This window comes from Rattus rattus, chromosome 9 (assembly GCF_011064425.1).
Source record: "Rattus rattus isolate New Zealand chromosome 9, Rrattus_CSIRO_v1, whole genome shotgun sequence".
In the NCBI taxonomy this organism is placed as follows: domain Eukaryota; kingdom Metazoa; phylum Chordata; class Mammalia; order Rodentia; family Muridae; genus Rattus; species Rattus rattus.
This window is the reverse complement of record NC_046162.1, coordinates 79,252,636-79,275,202: the sequence shown is the minus strand read 5'-3', so window position 1 is coordinate 79,275,202 and position 22,567 is coordinate 79,252,636. Positions and strand designations below refer to the sequence as shown.

At 41.0% G+C, this 22,567-nt stretch overlaps 1 protein-coding gene across 1 annotated transcript in view; it reads right to left on the bottom strand.

The window, feature by feature from the left end:
- Positions 1-527: 527 nt before the first annotated feature.
- Positions 528-22,567, bottom strand: part of LOC116908776 (ATP-binding cassette sub-family A member 8-A) — a 69,515-nt gene continuing 47,475 nt past the window's right edge. The window contains exons 25-39 of the mRNA XM_032912148.1: positions 21,924-22,037; positions 19,880-19,999; positions 15,976-16,041; positions 15,073-15,164; positions 13,487-13,607; positions 13,021-13,138; positions 11,235-11,326; positions 6,815-6,975; positions 6,312-6,387; positions 6,123-6,217; positions 5,548-5,667; positions 5,183-5,323; positions 3,432-3,511; positions 1,875-1,930; positions 528-1,256 (exon numbers count right to left, since the gene is read on the bottom strand). Coding sequence (XP_032768039.1) covers positions 1,158-1,256; positions 1,875-1,930; positions 3,432-3,511; positions 5,183-5,323; positions 5,548-5,667; positions 6,123-6,217; positions 6,312-6,387; positions 6,815-6,975; positions 11,235-11,326; positions 13,021-13,138; positions 13,487-13,607; positions 15,073-15,164; positions 15,976-16,041; positions 19,880-19,999; positions 21,924-22,037 — 1,551 coding nt within the window. The 3' untranslated portion in view covers positions 528-1,157. The remainder of the gene's footprint in view (positions 1,257-1,874; positions 1,931-3,431; positions 3,512-5,182; positions 5,324-5,547; positions 5,668-6,122; positions 6,218-6,311; positions 6,388-6,814; positions 6,976-11,234; positions 11,327-13,020; positions 13,139-13,486; positions 13,608-15,072; positions 15,165-15,975; positions 16,042-19,879; positions 20,000-21,923; positions 22,038-22,567) is intronic.

Below are 22,567 nucleotides of genomic sequence, written 5' to 3'. Positions count from 1 at the left end.
CAAAAACCAACCAGTGCAGGGCTTTATACAAAGCAATCAGTCCCACAAGCAAAGAGACAACCCACAGAGTGGGAGAGAATATTCTCCAGTTCTTCATCTGTTGTAAGATTAATATCTTTGATACATAAAGGACTAAAAGGTACATCTAACCCATAAGTAATCCAGTCAAATGAGTAAAGAATTGCATAGACTTTCCTCAAAAGAAGAACCACAAGTGGCTAATAAATACATTTTAAAAAAATCAATTCTTGTCTCCTGGGAGATAAAATCCTAAAAACCATAGCTATAATGAGAATTTCATCCTAGTTAGAATATCTATTGCTCAACTTTTTAAAGTCGCAGATGAAAATTTAGAGAAAAAGCAATGATGATATAGGACTAGTGGAAATGTGTATTTATAATACAGCCACTCTAAAAACCAGGGTAGAAATCCTCCCCAAGCCAAAAGCATCCCTGAGATAGAATCCACTTCCTTGGGTCATACGTGCATGTAGAAAACAGCCCAGTTAACAGTGAAAGGAACTGCCTGCACATTGATGTTTATTGTGGTACTATTCACCATATACAAGATAAAGAATCAGTCTAGAAACCCATCAACAAACGAAGGTCTAAAGAATTGTAATACCTACATAATGAAATATCATTAACCTGTGACAATGAAGGGATTTCTGTCATCTGAAGGAAAATACATAGAATTGGAGACGCCATGTAAAACAAATTAAGACACAATACTCCAGGAAGGATATGCTTTCTTTTATATGTAGAAATGCATGCAAAACAAAATGTAGAAAGTAGAAGGACATAAGGGGCTATGAAGGGTGATGAGGTGAAGATGTTGAAATAGGACAGAATAGAGGATAGGTATCCTTCATATACTGGAATGTCACTGTTAAACTCAGGAATGCATATAATTAATGTGCTTTAAAATAACGATATTACAAAGAAAAATTGTAGAGCGTGAGATAATGGCTTTAATGGCTTTTTTTTTCTCACGATCCTAATCCCATTCATAAGAGCTGTACACTTGTGACGTAATCAGCACCTTCTACCTCCATGGTCAAATGGTATACTCATCTACAATGGCTATGTAGCGTTCACGACAAAATTACTTTAAGCAACTAGAGAATAAAAAACAGCCATAGCGAAAAATTTCAGTGTTAAGCCTCTTCCTGTGGGAGGAGCTTCCACTTCACTGAGGGATCGAGTTCCTCTTCAAAATCATCCAGCTCCTGTTCCTTGGAGAGTTCCAGGAAGACCTGAGGGGAGAGAGGGTGGGGAGAGAGAGAGAGAGAGAGAGAGAGAGAGAGAGAGAGAGAGAGAGAGAGAGAGAGATAGAGATAGAGATATCACATTGCTTCTTTTTTCATGTAATAGCCAACTTTATTCACAGCATCAGAAAATTTATACTCTGATGGTTAAGGAGAGTCAATGTACACATTTATAAAATTCAAATATTATTATGACTTAATAATACTATTATTATTAAACTCAAATAACCTTCCTTGGGTCATTGCTTTCTTTGTCTCATTCGTGTATAACTGAAATGGGGATAAAGTTGTCTATAGCGTTAGACTGTAGTCTATCTCATTCTTTCAGATCCTCAGATCCCCAGTCCAGCAGACGTGCCTGGAGTAGATTTGCTGCACATGGCAAAAAACTGTTCCTCCATAGAGGCACATAAACAATAACGATAGCACATTTAATGACTGATCTGAAATAAACTCACTCCTAACTGTCACACCTGGAAAGGGCGTGAAAACACATTCCGAGAACGACTCCATGCTTTTGACAAAACTGAAGTCACAAAACTCTCGCCTGGATCCAAAGATCGTGGACTTAATCTTTGTGAACAGAAGTCCCTGAAATTGACCCACCTGCTCCAGAGTGGACTGTGAGAGGCTGTACTCCTCCAGGTCAAAGCTCTGTTTAACTGTGTACGAAAAACCATATGCCAGTATGTTAAGTCTTGTATGTTTACTATGTCGCCACAGGTCATGAATAGCAGCAAATTGGCAGGGAACCATTAAATGAACTGTCACACTTTTTCTTTTTCTGAACACATTGCACAGCTGAAATATGTACAATGTTTGCTTCAATTTGGCGGGGAAAGGGCTAGCATGACATTTGCATGCATTTGGGATCATCTGCATCATGGGATACACTGATACCTAGAACACTTTCTTCTGTGAATAGGAACCACTGATTCAGTAGACTTGGTGTTGGGGTAGAAATCTCGGTTTGGGTCCAGACAAAGCACACCAAGCCAACACGGTTGCATGTGGAAAGGTTTAATGAAAGAAGAAGAGTAGAAGAGGAGAGGAGTAAGGCTGGCCATAAGCACATGGAGGGGAGAGGGAGGGGAATGGGGACAGAAGGGACAAAGAGGAAGAGGGCAAGAGCAAGAGAATGAGGAGGGGCAAGCATGCCCTTTTATAGTTAAGTCAGGCATGCCTGGCTGTTACCAGGTAACTGTGGGGCAGAGCATACCTGTCTGTTGCCAGGTAACTGTGGGGGTGGAGCTTAGACAGAATGCCAATACTTGGCACAGAAGTAGGTTGTGAGGGGAAGAGATTTTCGAAAAGAGAAAAGAAAGACACAGAGATAAAGTCAAAAGTTATCTGAAAAGTTACCACAGCATGGAACATTCTCTGTTTAACCAATTTAGACAGAAGAACAGTTCAAATCATGATAAATGGTGTACAGGTTTTTAGTGGAAAGAGGCCCCCCGACCTCAATCCCAAAAGAAGGATCATGTGTCCCAGAAAGGTAAGGTGCTGCATTTAGACAGTGAGAAGAACACACATCGAGACAGCTTTGGATGTAGCCAGCAGGAACCATAAGGTATCTATGGGACTGGAGGTGGCTAACTCTTCCTTAGTAGGGCAGGTGACAGGCAAGTAAAGGTGACCCAGAACAGCAAAAGCGAAGAGAGCTCCTGGGAAAACTCAGACAGGCAGACCATGAAAATCAAAAGCCGGACAATACAAAGAATCAATACAGTGTGCTCTGATTTACACCGAAGCCCACCTTAGCGTACGGGATTATTCACCCTTATACATGAGTTTATAGCTCATTATTGGCCTGAGCCAATAAAATACAATTTACTAACATTATACACATGTGATATGATCTCTAAAGTGAAATTGATTTTAGATCTAAAATAATGTAATCGTCAAAGCATGGTGAATTTTGAGGGGTTTTTGTACTTTCCTAGGTGCAAAGTAAAATAAAATAAAAAGAATAATCCTTGCCATGCATATGCCTGCACAGAACCAGCTTACCTCTTTGGTTTTCTGCTTCTTTATTTCAAAAGGCACTCTGAGTGTTCAGAATTAGCCCAGAATGCTCTGGTTCAATTTCACACCGCTGCGGGCTCTTCTAAGTTCTGTAAGTATTTGATCACAGAGTCTGATCTCTAACTAGTCTCTTACCTGTCTCTAATTTGAAGAAGGCCTGGGATAAAGGTTGCACATCTTCCCTGGGCAGTTTATAGACCATCAGAGAAGAGTACCTGGGAAGAAAGGAAGGCTGGGTTGGTCTCATGTGGCTTAACATCTATGGTATCCACCTCATTTCTTTTCATAAATAAGACTCTTGGGCATAATTGACTCTCTAGAGTGAGGTCAGTGACAGGAAGGGAGGTAGGGGAAGCTGAGTGAGAATTGGTTCAGTATCTCAGGCTCCTTGAAAGACCCATGTAGGGCCAGTCTAGGCAACATTTTGAGACTGGATTTTCCCACCGGGTCTCGACTGGGAACACAAAACACAGACTCCTTTTACCACCCCACAGCTTTCTAGAATTTCCAAACACAATAGAAATCTACTTATTCAGTACAGAGTCCATATTTAGGCACCTCCTCCCCAAACTCTCAATGCTCTTCTCATGCAGAGGGGACCTTGAAAGTCCTCGGGAAAGGAAACCACGTTTTCTTCAGGAGGACCCAGAGTTCATCAATTGTTGGTCAGGCACTTAACTACCCACTGTCAACACATAATCAGAACAGATTGATTTCCCTTCAAAGGATTTATTTTCTTTCTTTACAGAGCATTTTATCTCACCAGCAGTGTTTATTGACTTCGTTTGTGTGAGATAATTTATACAGAATTAGAGCTCCTACAAACATGGAATAAAAAAAAGAATTACCTTCTTGTCATCAGTCAACTCTGTCATAATCTTACTTATGATTGCATGAAGCTTCCATTAGTAAAGACGCTGGTGAAATATGATTAGTGCATTCCTATGATATTCTTTGACAAATTTGCTCTTTAGGTGTTGGGGTTGATACAATGTATCTGGAGCAGGAGTAGGAATTACAAAGGCCCAAGACAAATGTGGGAAGTGTACCTGTGACCATGCTTAGGTCACCACTGTGTCATCCCACCCAAATCAGAGTCTCCTCCATGTTAAGTAAGGCAACTCCAAGTCTTACCCAGGAATGTTAATTTGCTTAAAATGGTATTTACTTTTTTTTCTTTTTTTTGCTTAGGCAAATGCTAAATACCCTTACTTTTAAAGATCAGATGACAACTGGATAACCCAAGCCTTAAACAGAACCTGACACATAGTTGGACCACACCCATGTGTGTGATTTACAACCAGCCCTCTGTTCTCTAGTAGACTTCCAGCAGTGCCCACAGTTCAGTGACCTCTTTGAGGTTCTCTTACAGGGTAAACATGACCCACAGTGTCTACCAACCCAAACAAATTCCAGGGGAAAGTGAATGTACTTTGCTAGATCAAAAACAGGCACAGTGAGCCCTGGGGAGTTGACTCAGCCAGGACAGTACCTGCCAGGCAAGCATGGGGACCTAAGTTTATAACCCAGAGTTCACACAAACTGGATGTGACTAAGTGTGTCTGTAATCTTGGCGCTGGTTGGGGATAGGAAAGAGCTCAGCAGAAACAAGCTTATCCCTAGAGCTTCCTGGCAAGCCAGTGTGGCAAAATGCTTAACTCAGGCTCAGTGAAAGAGACTAATACACCGTTTCAAATGATCAGAGAGAGATAAGGGACATTGACATGTGGCCTATAGTGCGCGCGCGCGTGTGTGTGTGTATACACGTACACACGTGTGAGAGCTTATGTGTTTTGATGTACATTTGTGTGCACATGTGCACAGACAGATAGACCAACCAACAGCCACACACACATATACAAGCGCACCCCCAAAACCGTGCTAACCTTTCCTGCCGAGCAGCCTGGGGGAAGAGCCTCATGATCTCCATGTTGAGGGGCTCCACCTGCGTGGGGGTCTTCACCTTCATCTCCAGGAGATATTCTTTGCCAAATTTGCTCTTTAGATGTTGGATGGATCCAATACATCTGGGTCAGGAATGGGAATTATAAAAACCGCAAGACAAATGTGGCGGATGGTGCCCGTGAGCATGCGCAGATGCCACTGGGTCACCCAAATCAAGCTCTTCACCATTAAGAAGGGAAGTGACAACTCCGACTTTTACCCAAGAAGGCTGATTTGCTTAAAAAGCAAATTTGTCTCCTCTGATCATCAGCGAGTGGACAGGTGTGGGATAAAAGCGAGCACCCACCTCAGCTTCCCAGACACCATGATGGCCACGCGGTCACACACAGCCTCAGCCTCTGCCATGTAATGGGTGGTCAGGAGGGCGCCCCTCTCTGTGTTTGCGAAGGTGGCCTGGATCGCCTGCCTATATTGTCAAGAGAAGAACTGTGATGAATAGAAGTCCTCCGACTCTTCTGGGCATAGGAGAGAGAAAATCCACGCGGCAGAGATGAGAAATAATCAATGCAGACCAAGAAGATGGATGCTCGGAGGAAGAGGGCCGTCAAGTCAGTTCCTAGAGAAACACTGGTGACACAGCAGAGGCTGTCATGAGAAAATGCTTGGAAGGATGCTGGGGGAAACATTCGGAGTAGAAAGGGATTGTTTATGAGACCGAACAAGGATTTCACTCTCCGAAGTTTACTTCAATGAATTTGGTTGTAAACCATCAAGAAACATATGTACGTTTTCTCCCAAAGTAATAGTGTTTGGGGATATGGATGGCGTTGGCCACACTTACTTTTGTTTGTCTATCAATATTGATAAAATTCATGAACTCCCCAGCAGCAATGGCGCAGCCAGACCGCGGCAGTTCCTCACCACATTTGCTGCTGCCCCTCGGGGTCCATCCCAGTGGAAGGCTCATCCAGAAGCACCACAGAAGGGTTTCCCAGGATGCTCAGCACAAAGCACAGCTGCAATGAGAAGGATAGCACATGTGGCATCACCTCACGTGTACCCCACCCCCGAGGTTTGCTTGAAGCCCTTCCCCCCGGGCCCTGCCTAGACCTTTCTCTTCACTCCCTCTGACAGCGTCTTCACGGGAGACTTCAGCTGGTCCTGCAGCTTGAGCGCATCCGCCAACCTGAAGAGAGACAGTGGAACATCACCGTCCATGCCACCCACTCCTCGGTGAAGAGAGATAACGGGAGGGCGGGGCAGTGAGCCTGGCCAAGATGGAGGAGTGGGGCCTAGGAAGGTAGTTCAAGAAATGCATGGAAACATTCAACAGAGTCAGGCAGACAAAGGTTGTGATTCCAGGGACAAAGAGACCATTTGACTGTTTTTAAATTGCTAGCACAGCGTTCAAATACATCCGCAATTTAGTTTATATTTAAAGTTCGCTCAATCTAACCATTTCCCCTCCGTCCTTAAAATGAGAGTGAATAAAACTTTGGAAGTTTCCTCTACCCCACCTAGTCAAGCAATAGGAACTGCTCCACCTTCACTGTGAATGAGCCTTTCCCCCATCACCGCGGCGCAGAAGCGAACAGGCGCAGACCCCCGTGTACCTTGCAATGGCCACGGTAGCATCGCTTTTGCTCATCCCCTTTATGGCGGCAAATATCTCCAGGTGTTCCCTCACCGTCATGTCGAGCCACAGAGCATTTTCCTGAGGACAGTACCCTAGGAATCCCGGGGTGTCCCCTGTGCTGTTCCCTTTCAGCAGCACCTATGGATAAAAGGTCACTGTCAGGGCTCAAACTCTGTACTGTTCCCCAAAGTACTTCTGTGATGGACTTCAGTGATAATCTCAGAATGGTGGAAGGATTCACCCCGAGAACAAATACACGGGCTCAAGTGCGTGCAAAGGTGCCACATTCACTTAGATTAGAGGAGGATCCACAGGGAAATGCAAATTAAAAACCATGGCAAGTGGCTGGAGAAGTGACTAGAGAAAGTGCTAGACGTATAAGCAGGAGGAGGGGAATCCAAACCAACACCCACATTCCAGGTGCAGCAGCTTTACACCCATAACCACAAAGCTGGCTAGACAGTGACAGAAAGATCCCCAGGACCTGAAGACGGACCAGCCAGTCAACAGAAATGAGTAAACCCAGATTCACTGGAAGACAGTCTCAGGAAAAAAAAAAACAAAAACATGAGGACGTCTGAGGAAGGCATCCGACATGAACCTCTTGACTCTACATGCATGCTCACACATGCACACATACAAACAGGTACATACAAATGAGCGGCAAGATATCGCTTCCCATCAGGAGAAAGGCTACTATCAAAAAGGAGGAAGTTAAAACAATAAGGAGGCAGAGAAAACGGAACTATTGTCCACAGTGGGTGCAAATGGGAATTAGTAGAGTCAATTATGGAAAATGGCACCATGCCTCCTGTGGCGAGCATGGGGGTGGGGAGGACATGGCTGAGGTATGACCTAGAAAGACCATTTCCTGGTATGTTTTCAAAGGGATTGAGAGCTTCTTTTGTTTTTCCGTTCTTTCCTTTTTTTGGAATCAAAATAACCTTCTCGGTCCTGTGTTCCTTGTAACACTATTTGTGATAGAGAAGAAGAAGTCAACCAAATGTCCACTACAGGACTAATGGAGTTTTAAACATGGTGATAAAGGCACACAGGATACTATTCAGCCTTTAAGACGTGAAGGTCTCCTTTTGTCTGTGATAACATGGATAGACCCAGGAAATAGGAGATGCTCTGCTTTTTATTGCTTTGATAAAAATCTGATCAAATGCAACTTGAGGGAGAAAGGGTTTTGGGGGGCGCTGCACTTCCAGATTATAGTCCATTCTTGAGGGAAGTCAAGGCAGGAACTCAGGACAGGAACCCGAAAGCAGGAACTGGAGCAGGAGCCATGGAGGAATGCTGCTTACCGGCTTAGTTTCCCCTTGCTTGCTCAGTTGCATTCCTTATAGAGCCTAGGCCCACCTGCCCAAACGTGGAACTTCCCAGAGTGGTCTGGGCCTTTCTACATCAATTAGCAATCAAGAAGATGCCCCACACATATGCCCATGGTGCAATGTGATGGTGTCAATTACTTAGTTGAGAGTCCCTCTTCCTCGGTATGTCTAGGTTGACTAACCATGACAATGTGGGATGTGAATTTAAGCAGGCACAGAAGATAGACACTGCCTGACTTCATTAATATACACATACACCATTTAAATAAGTTAAACTTGAATCAATAGAAAGTAAAGAGGCTGGAGGCATGGCTCAGCCCTTAAAGGGGAGGCTCACAGGCTCAGCTCCTAAAGGGGAGGCTCACAGGCTCAGCCCTTAAAGGGGAGGCTCATAGGCTCAGCCCTTAAAGGTGAAGCTCACAGCCAACAGTATAAACAAGTAGAATGGTGAGCAGCAGAGGTTGAAAAGGGAAACATAGAAGGAAGGGGGGCATTGATCCAAACCAACAGTTTCATTAAGACAGGCAGAGTGAGCTCTTGAATTGGTGCACAGAATGATGACCGTAGCGAGCACACACAAAAGCGACATGATTTAATCGTTCACAATTAGAAGCCTATCCAAGCACCTGCCTTGTACCTTGTGAAGATGTCCAATTGTAATGCCGTTTGAAAGCTTTTAAAAGATTAATGTTTAGATTTAGTGCGTACATATGCTTGTTTGAGAGTCTATGAGTGGGAGCCCAGCATGCCACATTTTATTTCCATGGGTGTGGAAATAAAAGTAGCACCTGAAGTGTCAGTCCTAACCCTCTACCTCATGCAAGATATTTGCACAGCAAACCCTTTACTAACTGAGCTATCTCCTCAGACCCTACTTTGGTTTTTGAGACACGGTCACTCATTGGTCTGGAACTCACCAAGTAGGCAAGGCAGTCCTGCCAGCAAGTCCCCAGGATGTGCCAGTCTTTATCCCTGCTAATCACGTTTTAAAAAGAAAAGGACAAAAGAACTATGCCAGACTTACTGCATCTTAACATTATGGCTGAGGTCCCGAGATATTTTTACACTATAATAAAATACCTTACTTACTATAATTGTCTAACGACTTTATTTTTTATAAAGTCAATACTTAATCTTTATCATGACAATTGTTATGAGAAAACTTTGTCTCAAAATTGTACTGTACTTAAATATGACACAGAACAAACTACTCATGGTCAGACTCTAGATGTTTGAGACAATACCAGTTAAATTGTATTGAACTGGGTTTCCTATTTACCTCCTTCAGATCATTATCCTGCCAAATGGCTATGTCAGGAGAGGGGAAGGTACTAGCTGTGGGCAGGGCTGGGAGAAACATATTGTAGAAGACCAAAGACCAGGAGCAAAGGCCTGTAGAAGGATGAAGTTTGATGCATCCTTGGCCAAACTCCGAGGACAGAAAATGTAGCATTGTGTAGAGTGAAAATGGGCATGGGACAGAGATTGAGAGCAGACATAAAAGACAACTCTTGAAGCACCTGCAAGACAAGCCAGAGCTGACAGCCCCAGTCACAGAGCATGCAAGTCATTGAAGTATTAAAGCAAGGTGGTGAGTGGCAACCAATGGCATCTGTAGCTAGAGTTGAGGAGTCCTACTAGGGTAGGCTGTGTCATGACCATTGCAGAGACCTACTTCTGACTTTCTGCTCTACCATGGCTTCAGAGGGACTGTGCACATGAGTTTCTCTTCCTCTCACACTGGAATGCTTGACTGTTATATTCCTGTCTCTTCCCCCTGTCTAGCTTGATTACCAACACCCTCTTCTGACATAGTTACACAGCCCTCTGCCTACTCTGTGGCCACTTTCTGAAGCAGTTCTACCCTGTAATTGAAGGGAAAGGAAATGACCTGTCTCTCTCCTGGGATCACCTCTTCTGGCTAGCTTTTTCTGAACTTTTTGCCTGGCCATTTTGCTTTTGAGACAAGTGACCAGCTGGCGAACAGTTCAACTTTACACGCATGCTCCTCTACCCTCTGCTACTCGAAGAAGCAGCTTATCGGAGTCGGACAAAAAAGATTTTGGCGTGACTGCATAAGATTTATGAATTAGAGATGTCACTTCATAGGAATGATCGGTAGCATGCTGAAATTAATTATAAGGGTCATTTAAAATCATAATTAGTGGACTATGTGGTCCAATAAACAGAATCTGTCAATATTTTCATAATAATTAGTATCTCAAAGATGAATAACATTCCTTCTTAATACACTCATGGGAAAAAGGACAGTTTTAAAGCATTCCCAAATGCTAGCTAAGCATTTACGTTTGCAGTCAGAGACCAGAGATGTACTCAGCCGTGGTCAAAAAAGGTTCCTTTTGCAACGGGATGAGATTCATAACTGGTGCGAACACTAAGTGATTCTTAAGTGCTCAGAACTAAATAGAATATCTATGTTGCCCTTTCCAAGGTTCAGTGAACACTGAAACAGAAGAAGCAAAAATGACTATAAAAGCCAAGGCGTAGGATGGGGGTGGAGAGCCATGAACTCCTGAATAGGACACAGGCTTCACATTCATGAATTTACAGCAGCTGTAGTTACTTAATCAAGATTTATATATGATTAACCCTGGCAACATTTTATCATGGATGGTGGAGAAGCACGGGAGGCCCTAGCGATTACTGGCAGTTAATAGCAGCTAGGGAGCTAGGATCATTTTCTTCAGTGGTGTAGCTACTGAGAAGTGGCTTATGCCCACGTTCATGCAAGCAACCCTAATGAAGTTTAATGGGTCACAAAGAGACATGAAGTGGGAGGGGAGATTTTGGAGAACAAAAAGGGTCTTAATGTGAGAGGGGGGGGAAGAAGAGGAAAGCTAAAGGGTGATGATTATAATAAAATTACATACATGTAAAATTATCAAAACATTTAAAAACATTCTTATCAAATGTATAATATCTGTCTCTTAAAGCGAGAATTTATAATTCAGTATAATATTTTTAAAACTTTGAATAATAACGTTTTTCCAGTTGTCATCTGGGTACCATTGGAGAAAATAGTATCTTTCATCTACCTACCTGTCCAGCACTTGGCTTGATTTCTCCAGTTATCATCTTAATGGATGTACTTTTCCCAGCTCCATTGTGTCCCAGTAATCCGACCACCTCGCCTGAGAAAGAGAAGATACCATAGCAACAACAACGACCATTTACAGGTTTCTCTAAGGGACAGTGCCATGCGATGGGCCTTAAATATGATTTATATTTTAATTGTCATGTGATGTGAAAAGGACTCAAAGGAAATAGACAGAAAACTCCGCAGGGAAAGAGATGGCTCAGCACTGAGAGGGTCTACTGCTCTTGTAGAGGACCAAAGTTTGGTTCTTAGTACCCATAGTAGGCATCTCATAACCTCTTAAATTCCACCTCCTGGAGAGCTGGTGCTCAATCTAGATCTCTCACAAGTGCATGTGCCCACACAAAATACACATAATTAAAAACAAAATTAATCTCTAAAAGGATCATGCTCAAGCATAATAAAATATTTACTACATATTACGGGCCCATAACATCATAATTTATGAAAAAATTAAAAACCTAGCTCTAATATAAAAAAAATTGGGTGACTACTTTTATCACTCCTATTCCACAAACTACTAAAATTTAAACCACAGCAATTACATACGAAATTAAAAAAGAAATCTATGGATAAAGAAGTAGACAATTGGATCATCTCTGCTAGCCAACAATATGATTCTATACATAGAAAACGTTTTTGCAGTCCACAGAAAGATGAGAGTGGCATGATAGAAAACCAGCATACCCAATAGGTAGCTTTTCTTTTCACTTTAAATTTATTTTATTTTGTTTATTTTATTTGTATAAGTGCCTTGTCTATGAATCACATGAGTCGCAGATGCCAGCCGAGGTCAGAAGAGGGTATCCGATCCCTCAGAACCAGAGTTACGGATGGTGATACGTTACCACGTGGGTACTGGTAACCAAATTCTGGTTCTCTGCAGGAGGAACTGGTCTTAACCACTGAACAATCTCTCCCACTCCAGATAGCACCAACATACACCAGTATGAACACAATGAGAGAGAAACCTATTCTCCACAAGTATACAAAATAAGGTATTAGCAGTAATATAGCTAAGTGGATGAAAAAATCTTTATAATGAAAATTGCAGAGTAGCGGAGAAAGAAAGTGAAGGCACTGAGAAATGAAACAAACAAACGAAAGGTGGAGTGAGGGCCAAGGAGGGGCTACTTGATACTGGATAGATGGTGGACAAGGCCTGGAGTGGATGGCCAGGGAGAAATTGGATGGTTGGATATGATCAGTATACCACATCTGCGTGGATGGGAATGTCATTAACTCGTACAATTGATATGTAGTAATTAATGAAAAACTATATGATGGCATGGGGTGGGGGAATAGCTGTGACAACACTGAAAAGGGATAGAAACTCTTGAGTTTCAGCTACTTGCACAGAGCCACAGGACAAGGAAAGACTAAGTTGTACTTGTGTCAGACGCAGAGAGACAGAAGTTGGCAAACTTACCCTGTGGTCAAGATATCAGGTTGGAATAGCAGAATTTAGTCAGTTCCCTGGTAAACAGTATTGGTTATTAGGAGAGCAAGAGTGATTGAATAGGAAGACTGTATTTTGTTTGATGACAAAGAATGCTTGCGACTTTCACACCCCTATTCAAAGGAAAAACCACTTCGTTCAAGAAAGAAACAGTCAGCAGTCACTCTACTGTGTAAAAAAAATACATAGCATAGCTTCCAGGCATGCTGACTGAAGGACAGGGACGCTAAAGTTTGGAGGAGGATCCTGAGCTGGAACCCATGTCCAACCTTTGCGAACGCAAAAAGAGATGTTTCTTGTGGCTATCTTCTTCTTGCCCTTAAGAACGAAGCATTTCTTCTTTCCCTTGTACTCTTTACGAAGGCAGCTGGCAATGATGACTGGCTTCTGCAATTGCAAGTATAAATCTACATGTAGATTCTCAAAACCAATGTGGCTTGGCCTTGGTACTTCTAGTTATTTTTAGTTAGTACACCTAAAATCTATGTAGTCTCATTAGTGTCCAATAAATAGATATTCTGAATTCCCAGAACTTTCTTTGCACTAACATGGGACCATAGCAAGACATACATTTCTTATGTTTTAGTGATATTTTAAAAATTTTTGAGACACATCTTGAACTGTAAATTTTACCCAGAACCCTTTAGTTTTGACTTAATGATGTTTCAAAATAATAGGATTGTATTACTGTCTTGCATTTAAAGATGAATTGTTAGCCTGCTTTACAAGGTTTACCTCCTGGAAGTCCACTGACGTCAAAGCATTTGCTGTCCTCACTCTTTCTAGACTCACATCTTCATCTTCCCCTTCTGGTTCCTCTGGATTGTTAAATACATGATCACTTCTTGAAGAAATTCTATAGACAAAGCAATCAATTAATAACTGATCTTTGAGCTCCATGGCTTTGGGTCTAGTTCTTTCCTCTCTATATTTTATTGGAGTAGACCGAATGAGCAACAAGTCTCTAATAACATCCATCTTTTGTCAGCATATCTATTTCCCTCTCACCCCAAAAGTTAGGAGTCAGTCATCAAGTAAAGCAATCATGGCTCCTTGGCTATTGTCAATTCTCTTTATTATGGAGACACTTTTTAACTTCAATGTACAGCTTCATATTCATAGATTAGCAAAAAATAATATCACGGTTTATGGAATAAGTGCTCTGGGAATAAAATAATAAAATTATGGACATTGTCAAAATTGTTTTTTACAGTGGTGGACCAGAATGTTCCGAATCAGTTCTAGCTATGTCAATAGACACAGCCCCTTCTTTGGGATGTGTCAGAGGAACCCTTGCCTCTCTCTTCCAGCTCACATATTTATGACAAGACCATTATTTTGATTCTTTCCCCTCATTCCCTTCTTCATTGTGGTCATAGGTGATGTGTCAAAGCTTGATTCTTCTATCCAACTTTCTAAAACGAAGATGGCACTAGGATGAGAGTAGGCTGGCGAACCGTTCTCATTCCTCTAGAACAGATGGCCTTTGAAACCTGAGATGCACAGAGGCAAAGCTAGAAAGCCCTGGTCAAGCAGAGATTCTTTTTCTGGGTTTTGGCTCGGTTTTACATATATTTCATTGTTTGTTTGGTATGTGTCGGTGGGAGAAATAACAGCTATCAAGGATTTCTTCTTTCCTTCCATGATGTAGGACCTGGGAATTGAACTCAGCTTGTCAGTCTTGGTCGCAGGTACCTTAATCTACTCAGCCACTCCACTCTTGCATACAAGTGGTGATTCCCAAACATAGAATCCAAAAATTTAATCACGACTCAGAAGGACTAATATACTTCTGGTTGTGCTCTTGAGTCTTGCTTGAATAAAGCATACTTACATTCAAGATCCCTGGATACCTAATCCCATTCCCCTTTCTATTACAGGTTAATAGAAAATGCCCAGAGCATATGGGATAGGTTTCTCACTCTATCAGCAAGAGAGTTATTGTTTCTGCCATAACCCTTTTCACCATTTAACTCTGTGGGCCTTTCTGGGTTGCCTGTGTTCCCTCAGCTCTCCAGGGCACTAAACAGTTGCCTTTCAAACTAAGTTTGCTGCCTGTGGTGAATCTTGGCTCTCCCATGCACACAGTAGCAGATGAAACCTTGGATTTCCTGTGTTTCTGGTATGTTAGACATGTTTTTGACCATGGTTATGACAATCATCTTTAAGACCCAGAACCATGTTCGGATTAATCGTATTTATAATTTCCATAGCTGTCTCTTCATCATAACCTCATGGGCTTTGTGTCCGTGAGAACTTGTATGCTACCTTTATACAAAATTGTTCAATAAAGCACACAGAACCATGAGATTTCTCCAAACCTAAAGACAGGATCCATTCTCATTGTTTTCATTCCAAACTTCCTTTCCAGACATCGAAGAATAAATAGGAAGATGAGAAAATGAAAGAAAGGCTAGGAGAAAGAGAGATGTTCTTGGTTAGAAACGCCAAATGCTAATTAACATCAGAAGTAAACTGCAACCAGCCTTCTACAGGTAGATACAGGATGGGATGGTTAAAATTGCAAGAACTAGCCATTCATCTGCTTACAAAACAAGTCAAATTGAATTACAGTTCTTTGTACAGAAACAGTTCACGCTGTTCTGCATTATATTATGTTCTAAACTTCATTAATGCTTTAGGGTACACTTTTATTTGGTATATGTGTCAGGTCGGGTGGGGGGAGAGGAGGAAATTAGATGTCTTCCTTAGTCACTCTTCAGTTTATTAATGGAGTCTGCATCTCTCACTTGAATCCAGATCTTGTTGGTTCTCCCAGTCTTACTAGCCAACTAGTCTAGAGGACCTCGATCTCTAATTCAGAGATGCCATGCCCATCCAGCACTTTAGTGATTACTGGGGCATGTACCTAGTCCAGACTCTTGTGCAGAAGCAACTTATCCATTGAGCAATATCCTCAACTCTCTACTACGTCCTTAGAATTGGAAGGTACAATTTATTTTGTCACTGGATATTTGTTTAAAAATGGCTCCCTTCTTAGGAACATATTGCTTTTCTGGGACTTAGCTACATAAAACATTTTATTTTTCAAACTAAGGCTAGCAGGTTTGATCAGTGACAGAACATTTGTGTAACAGGTATAAATGGTTTGATCTCCAGAACTGGTTTTTTTTTCACCAAAAATATGAACAAGAAAGAACCCTGCATTACTTAGGTAAAGGTCTCTCTGTGTGCAGTAATATTTGAACAAGAAGGATACTTACAGCTAGGAAAAACAGATAGGTATAGTACCTTTCTGGGTACAAACTTATTTCAGGAAACTCACGATTCTGCAAAGAAAGAACAAATTAAACATGAAGTTTTACAATCAATCCATTTTATGCAATGTGATTGGATCATTGGTCAACTCTACTAGTGTAGTCTTTCTCCAGATTTTTCATGGGTACAACGGAAGTGCCAACTGTTAAATATGTAACTAGGGACTGCTATTCTCCTTCGCATGGTCTGGAAACCATGCAGCTTTTCTATAAAGGATGACATTCAGTGTTTAAGGTTCAGCTACTGAGAGAATCCAAGGATTAGAGGAGACAGGGTTTCTCCCAGCAGCGTCCCCTCTCCTGTATCCATTGGCGATGTTCCACTCTTTACTATGATCCTCCATTGGAAGATTAGAAGGCATAAAGGGAAAATAATTTTCAGGGAATACATCTGGTCTGTGAGCAAAGTTGAAATTTATTGCTGCTGTATCAGCTCTAAATAGAGTATTTTGTATCAAGTACAAAAGAAAAAAATGTAGGATAAAAGTCACACAAATATCAGCACTTTGAAGCATCTAATCTCAGAGACTCAGGGCATAATTATGTATGCACTAGTAGGGCACTGAACACCAAAGGATTTTATTAGTGTCAGTCTTCTTTACTCTACTGCCCACAACCCATGTCCGCAGAAAGCAAATGCTACATTTTCACTTGTAGAAAAATAGGGCTATCAGGAAAAAAATCTTTCTAATTCAATTTTCTATAGGTTTTGTGGCTTGGTTGAGGTCCCAGTCCCTCCACTGGAAGTCTTTTCTGGTTACAGGAGATGGCTATTTCAGCTTCCATTTTCCCCACAGTTAGGAGTCTTAGCTATGGTCACCCTTGTAGGTTCCTGGGATTTTCCATTGTTTTAGGTATCTAGCTTGTCGCAGAGATATACCCCCATAGATTCCAAATCTCTCCATGTTCTCTCTCTGATCTCCCCCTACTTCATCCCCCCATTCCTCTCCCTACACCTCCCCCACAAACTTCCTTCCCTCTTCCACACCAAATGTCTATTTTATTTCCCCTTCTCAGTGAGATTCAAGCATCCCCTTGGGTCCTCCTTGTTACTTAGCTTCTTCAGATCTGTGGAGTGTAGTGTGGTTATTCTGTAGCTAATATCCACTTTAGGAGAGTAAATACTATGAATGTCCTTTTGGAACTGGGTTACCTCACTCAGGATGATATTCTCAAGTTCCAGGCATTTACCAGCAAAATTCATGATGTCTTTGTTTTTAATTGCTGAATAGTATTCCATTGTGTAAATGAACCACATTTTCTTTCTCCATTCTTCAGTTGAGGGACATTTAGGTTGTTTCCAGTTTCTGGTTATTATGAATAAATCTGCTATGAACATAGTCAAGCATGTGTCTTTGTGGGATGGTGGAACATCTTTTGGGTGTATATGCCCAGGAGTGATATAACTGGGTCTTGAGGTAGAACTATTACCAATTTTCTGAGAAACCATCAAATTGATTTCCAAAGTAGTTGTGTAAATTTGCACTCTGACCAGCAATGAAGGAGTTGCTCCACACCCTTACCAACACATGCTATCACTTGAATTTTTGATCTCTGCCATTCTGACAGTTGTAAAATGGAATCTCAGAGACATTTTGATTTGCATTTCAATGATGACTAATAATGTCAAACATTTCTTGAGGGGCTTCTTGGCCATTAGAAGTCCTTTGTTGAGAGTTCTATGTTTTGTTCTCTACCTCATTTTTAAAATTGTGTTATTTGGTTTTCTGATGTGTAGTTTCTTAAATTCTTCATATATTCTGGATATCAGCACTCTGCCAGATGTAGGGTTGGTGAAGATCTTTCCCCATTCCGTTGACTGACATTAAGGTGTTGTTTGCTTTAGGTTTCATGAGGCTCCATTTATTAATCGTTGATGTTGATGCCTGAACTGTTGGTATTCTGTTAAGGAAGTTGTCTCCCATGCCAATGTGTTCAAGGTTATACCCCACTTTCTCTTCTATCAGATTTAGTGTGTCTTGTTATATGTTGAGTCTCTGATCTACTTAGACTTGAGTTTCATGCAGGGAGATAGATATGGAACTCTTTGTATTCTTTTACATGCAGACATCCAGATTAACCCAGCACCATTTGTTAAAAGATGCTTTCCTTTTCCCATTGTACAGTTTTGACTTCTTTGCCAAAATTCAAATGTCCATAGGCATATGAGTTTGCTTCTGGAACTGCAGAAGATTTCACTCTAGCTAAGCAGCGTCCATTTCTCAGTAACCCCTTCTACTACTGACTCTAAACCAGAAGCTGCCAAAATCTGCTGCTTGTTGGGGCTGGAACATGGCCCCCTTGTATTTCATCACCAGCTCTCTGTTTTCAATGATTTCCTTTACTGTCTAAGCTTGGCTGTCCTGAAACTTGCTCTGTAGACTGACCTTGAGCTCAAAGATCTGCATACCTCTTTCTCCCAAGTACTTGGATTAAAGGGGTGTACCACCACACCTAGACCTAAGTTATAATTTCTTTTAACAAGATCTTTCTAAGCATGACCACTGCATCTCAAGAGCTGGATTAAAGGCATGTGTTGATGTGGATCAAAAGCATGTATCAGCCCACATCAAGATCCAAATCCTAAGCCTGTGTCTTCCAGTCTCAAGATCTGGATTATACGTGTGCCTTCCATGACTGGAGTACAGTTCATTCCAGATATAGTCAAGTTGACAACTGAGAATAAATATTACAATCCATTCCTTGACACTTTGGCACACAATATCTCCTTAAGTCGAAATGAAAGCAATGATATAACGCTTCCTCTTTCAACTGCAAACACATAAACAATAATTTTAGCAGGGTGGAATCTTATCTCAAGGTCATCACTCCCTTAATTAGATTTAATAGCCTTGAACACAGGCTTTAGCTCCATTCCACTTCCTGGTGCCCCTATAATCTTTTACATATACTTTCTCAATTTGCTATGTCTGATCAAAACGTTCTTTCGAGGAATGGACCATAGGACAGACTCTATGCTAGGCTATTGACACTTTAGAAGGTTTCCTTTGTCAATGCAATTAATTTAAATCTCTTAATCTCAGCCTCTGGCTGACTCTTCAGACAAGGACAAAAATCAGCTACATTTTTCACCAAAATAACAGAAGAGTAGTTTCAAGGCCACATGCTAAATTCCTTCTCTTCTGAATCTTCTTAAGACAGAACACCACAATTGGAGTCACCCTAAGCACCACCTGTCTCCTATGCTTCTACCTGTATGAACCTTTAAGCTTCACTTAAAACATTGCATTGCTTTCCTAATGCAAAGTTCCAAAGTTTACACTCACCCAAACAAAAATATGGTTAGGAATATCACAGAAAAACCTCACTCCTGATACCAATTTCTGTTTTAGGATTTCCATTGCTGTGAAGGGACAAAATGACTAAGGTAACTCTTATAGAGGAAAGCATTTAATTGTGGTTTAATTTGAGATTCAATTCATTATCATCATGGTGGGAAGGATGGCAACATCCAGGCAGACATGGTACTGGAGAAGGAACTGAGAATTCTAGATTTTTATCTGAAGGTAGCCAGAAGGAGACTAGAATTCTACACAGGGCAGAGCCTGAGCATAAAAAACCTCAATCCTCCAACAAGGCCACACTTCTTAAAAGTGCCACTCCCTATAGCCAAGCATTCAAATACATGAGTCTATGGGAGCCAAACTTTCCAAGCATCACAGGGATGTAAAGTAAATCTTAAAAAAAGAAGTGAACTTAAAAGGGGAAAAAATAAAAAAAAATACGTTAAATATTCATTCTTCAGAGTAAATACTTTCTAACTCAAGACAAAGCTTTTTAATGGCTCCCCCATTCTGAGACACTTACAGAAATGTTTCACATTTCTTACCTGAAAATGTAATAATGTACACCCTCCCAGTGTAACAGGTGGAATCAGGACAATAGAAGAAAACATTAAGGTATCCCCAAGGAAATCAATTACCATAAAACACATAGAAATGAAAGAGACCTAGAAGAAAATGAAATACACATTTTAGTTGCTTTTGAAAATGCAATGGAAGGGACTAAGGGATAACTCGCCAGTTAAGACCACGTTCTGCTCTACAGAGGACCTGAGTTTAGTTCCAGGTACACATGTCAAGTAATTCATACCTTCCTGAATGCCAGCTTTATGAAACACAACACTATTTTCTGGACCCTTTGCTTGTGTGTGTGCGCACACACACACACACACACACACACACACACACACACACACACACACACACACACACACGAAATAAGTCTTAAAACCAGAAGTTAGCTGTATTTTCACTTTATTCTAATTGGATTTCTAATGTCATAAAATTACCATCATCAGAAACATTTCTTCCCAGACTTGGCTAAAAGTGTTTGGCTTGACACTGGAAATTTGGCAAAGCTGGGTAAATATAGGATCCAATGCATAGACTAAAGATTCTATGTCCAGTTTTAATCACAGAGGAACAAAAATAAACTGGGTTTGATATTGTCTAGGGATTTAATAAATAAATTTATTTATTAAAGGTTATTTATTGATAGTTAGGCAACACATCCTTGAGTATCATTGGAACTGATAGAACAGAAGTCACAGGTGCAAACTTCCATGATCGCCTTAAATCTTTCTTCCTAAACTATAGCAAGGCTATTCTACAAGGTTCTGTGCCTCTCTCCAATTTGATATCAGAGTACTGTCTCTGGCTGAACTTCCACCCTAAAAGCTTATAAGTTTCCCCCAAACAAAACACAGAGTCCTTTAGGATTAATCAGGGAGCATGTCCTGTACGGTGAGACATGAATGTAGCCTTAATTTCCATCTTAACTAGGTCGCTGTCTGTGCTCAGCTTCCTACTGCACAGACATTCCATCGGTGTCTGCTGTTGTATTGGATAGGTCTGGCTCTCTCTCCTTTGGGGTTTTTACCCTACTTGCTTTGTTTTCTAAAGAAGCATCTCTTTAGAAAAATATCCTCCATGGGAAATCCTTACTCTTTCCTAACTTTCAGGGATTACTTTGTGTATGTATTTTATGGTTGTCATTATTCAGCCATTGGATAATTCTATATCTCTATCCATATCCATATCCACACATATACCTATATCACTCTATCTCTACCTATAAAATTTTCATTATTCAGTTTTCCAATAATATGCCATATGTCTGTGTCTTTCTTAACCTGTGGAAATCGGTGACAGTGAGCTGGTGCAATTAATTTGTGTAAAGTGAAATTATGAGTAGCGGGTCAAATCACAGGACAGCGTCCTTAGATACTGAAGTGTATCAAGCCCTCCAGAAGCTCAGATCCTAAATAGGAGAGAGGCTTCACCCTCACTTAATGGGCAGAAGAGACTGTAATCTGCATGGTGTCTTCCTCAACTGTCTCAAACACAAAGGAATCAAGTGTTTGTAAGACAGTAATGTAACTAAGACGTTCAGAACATAAATGCCAGAATAAATACATGTAAGTTACATATATTCCCCTTCTACGTTTAGAAAGTGGAGATTTTAATAGATGGTTCTTAACAAGGACTTCCTCAGCAATCAGAATTTAGCTTTGGGTTTTGTGTGAACAACATGTATAACCTGAAAGTTCCATGATCTTTGCAGCTCAGCGAACTCTTTTTTCCTAAAATGGATTTCAAAGCAATACCTAGGTTTACAATCCTATAACTAATTCTATTATCTTTAAAGAAAGTGAGGTCAAAATAGATAAATTTTAACATATATGTTATGCACATGGATATATATATATATATACACACAAATATATATATATGGAACTAGTAAAAATTTGTCAGAAAAATACATTTGAAATATTTTAAAGCACAAAATTGGTCATCTTAGACCAACTGAAAATATTTTTAAAGTGTTAGTGCGTAACTTCATCCCAAAAATAAAAACAGTAAAACACTTACAAGATAGAAGCAAAGTGACCAAATGCCGCTATTTTTTCTCCCCTTGCGACAAATGAATGAAATCACATACGTCATGAAAATAATTGACATAGCGTAGCCACCAACATAGAGAATCTGAAACCAACAGGAAAACGAGAATCAATACTGTGACATGTGGAAATATTTGAATGTACCAATGTCACAAAACAGTGTCTGCGTGCTCCTTCAGTTATCGTGATTTAAATGCCATAGAGAGTGATGAAGTGGGTGGCTTGGGATTGTCGTTCCTCAGCGGAGACATCATAAATCACGACTAGGAGAGGTGGCTGTCAGTTTTCTGCAAGCAAATGTTTATGTACAAGAGCTAACTGGAAGAGGACAACTTTGAAATGGCAGGGACGCTTCGGCGTTTCCTGAGAGCTCTTGTCTTGCGGGTGGATTCTTGTATTCTCAGTGTAGGATCTCAGTTTCTGCGCCACGTAACTGGACGGTTTTCTTTGTTGGGGGAGGGGCGGGTGACAAAATGAGACTGTGCAACCAGTGTTACTGAATGTCTCAGTCAAAGCGGTCAGGGGGAGCCAGTCATGGTGGCACAAAGGTTGATCTTAGCACTCGAGAGGATCTCCATGATTTCAAAGTCAGCTAGGACTTCTAGGACTACATAG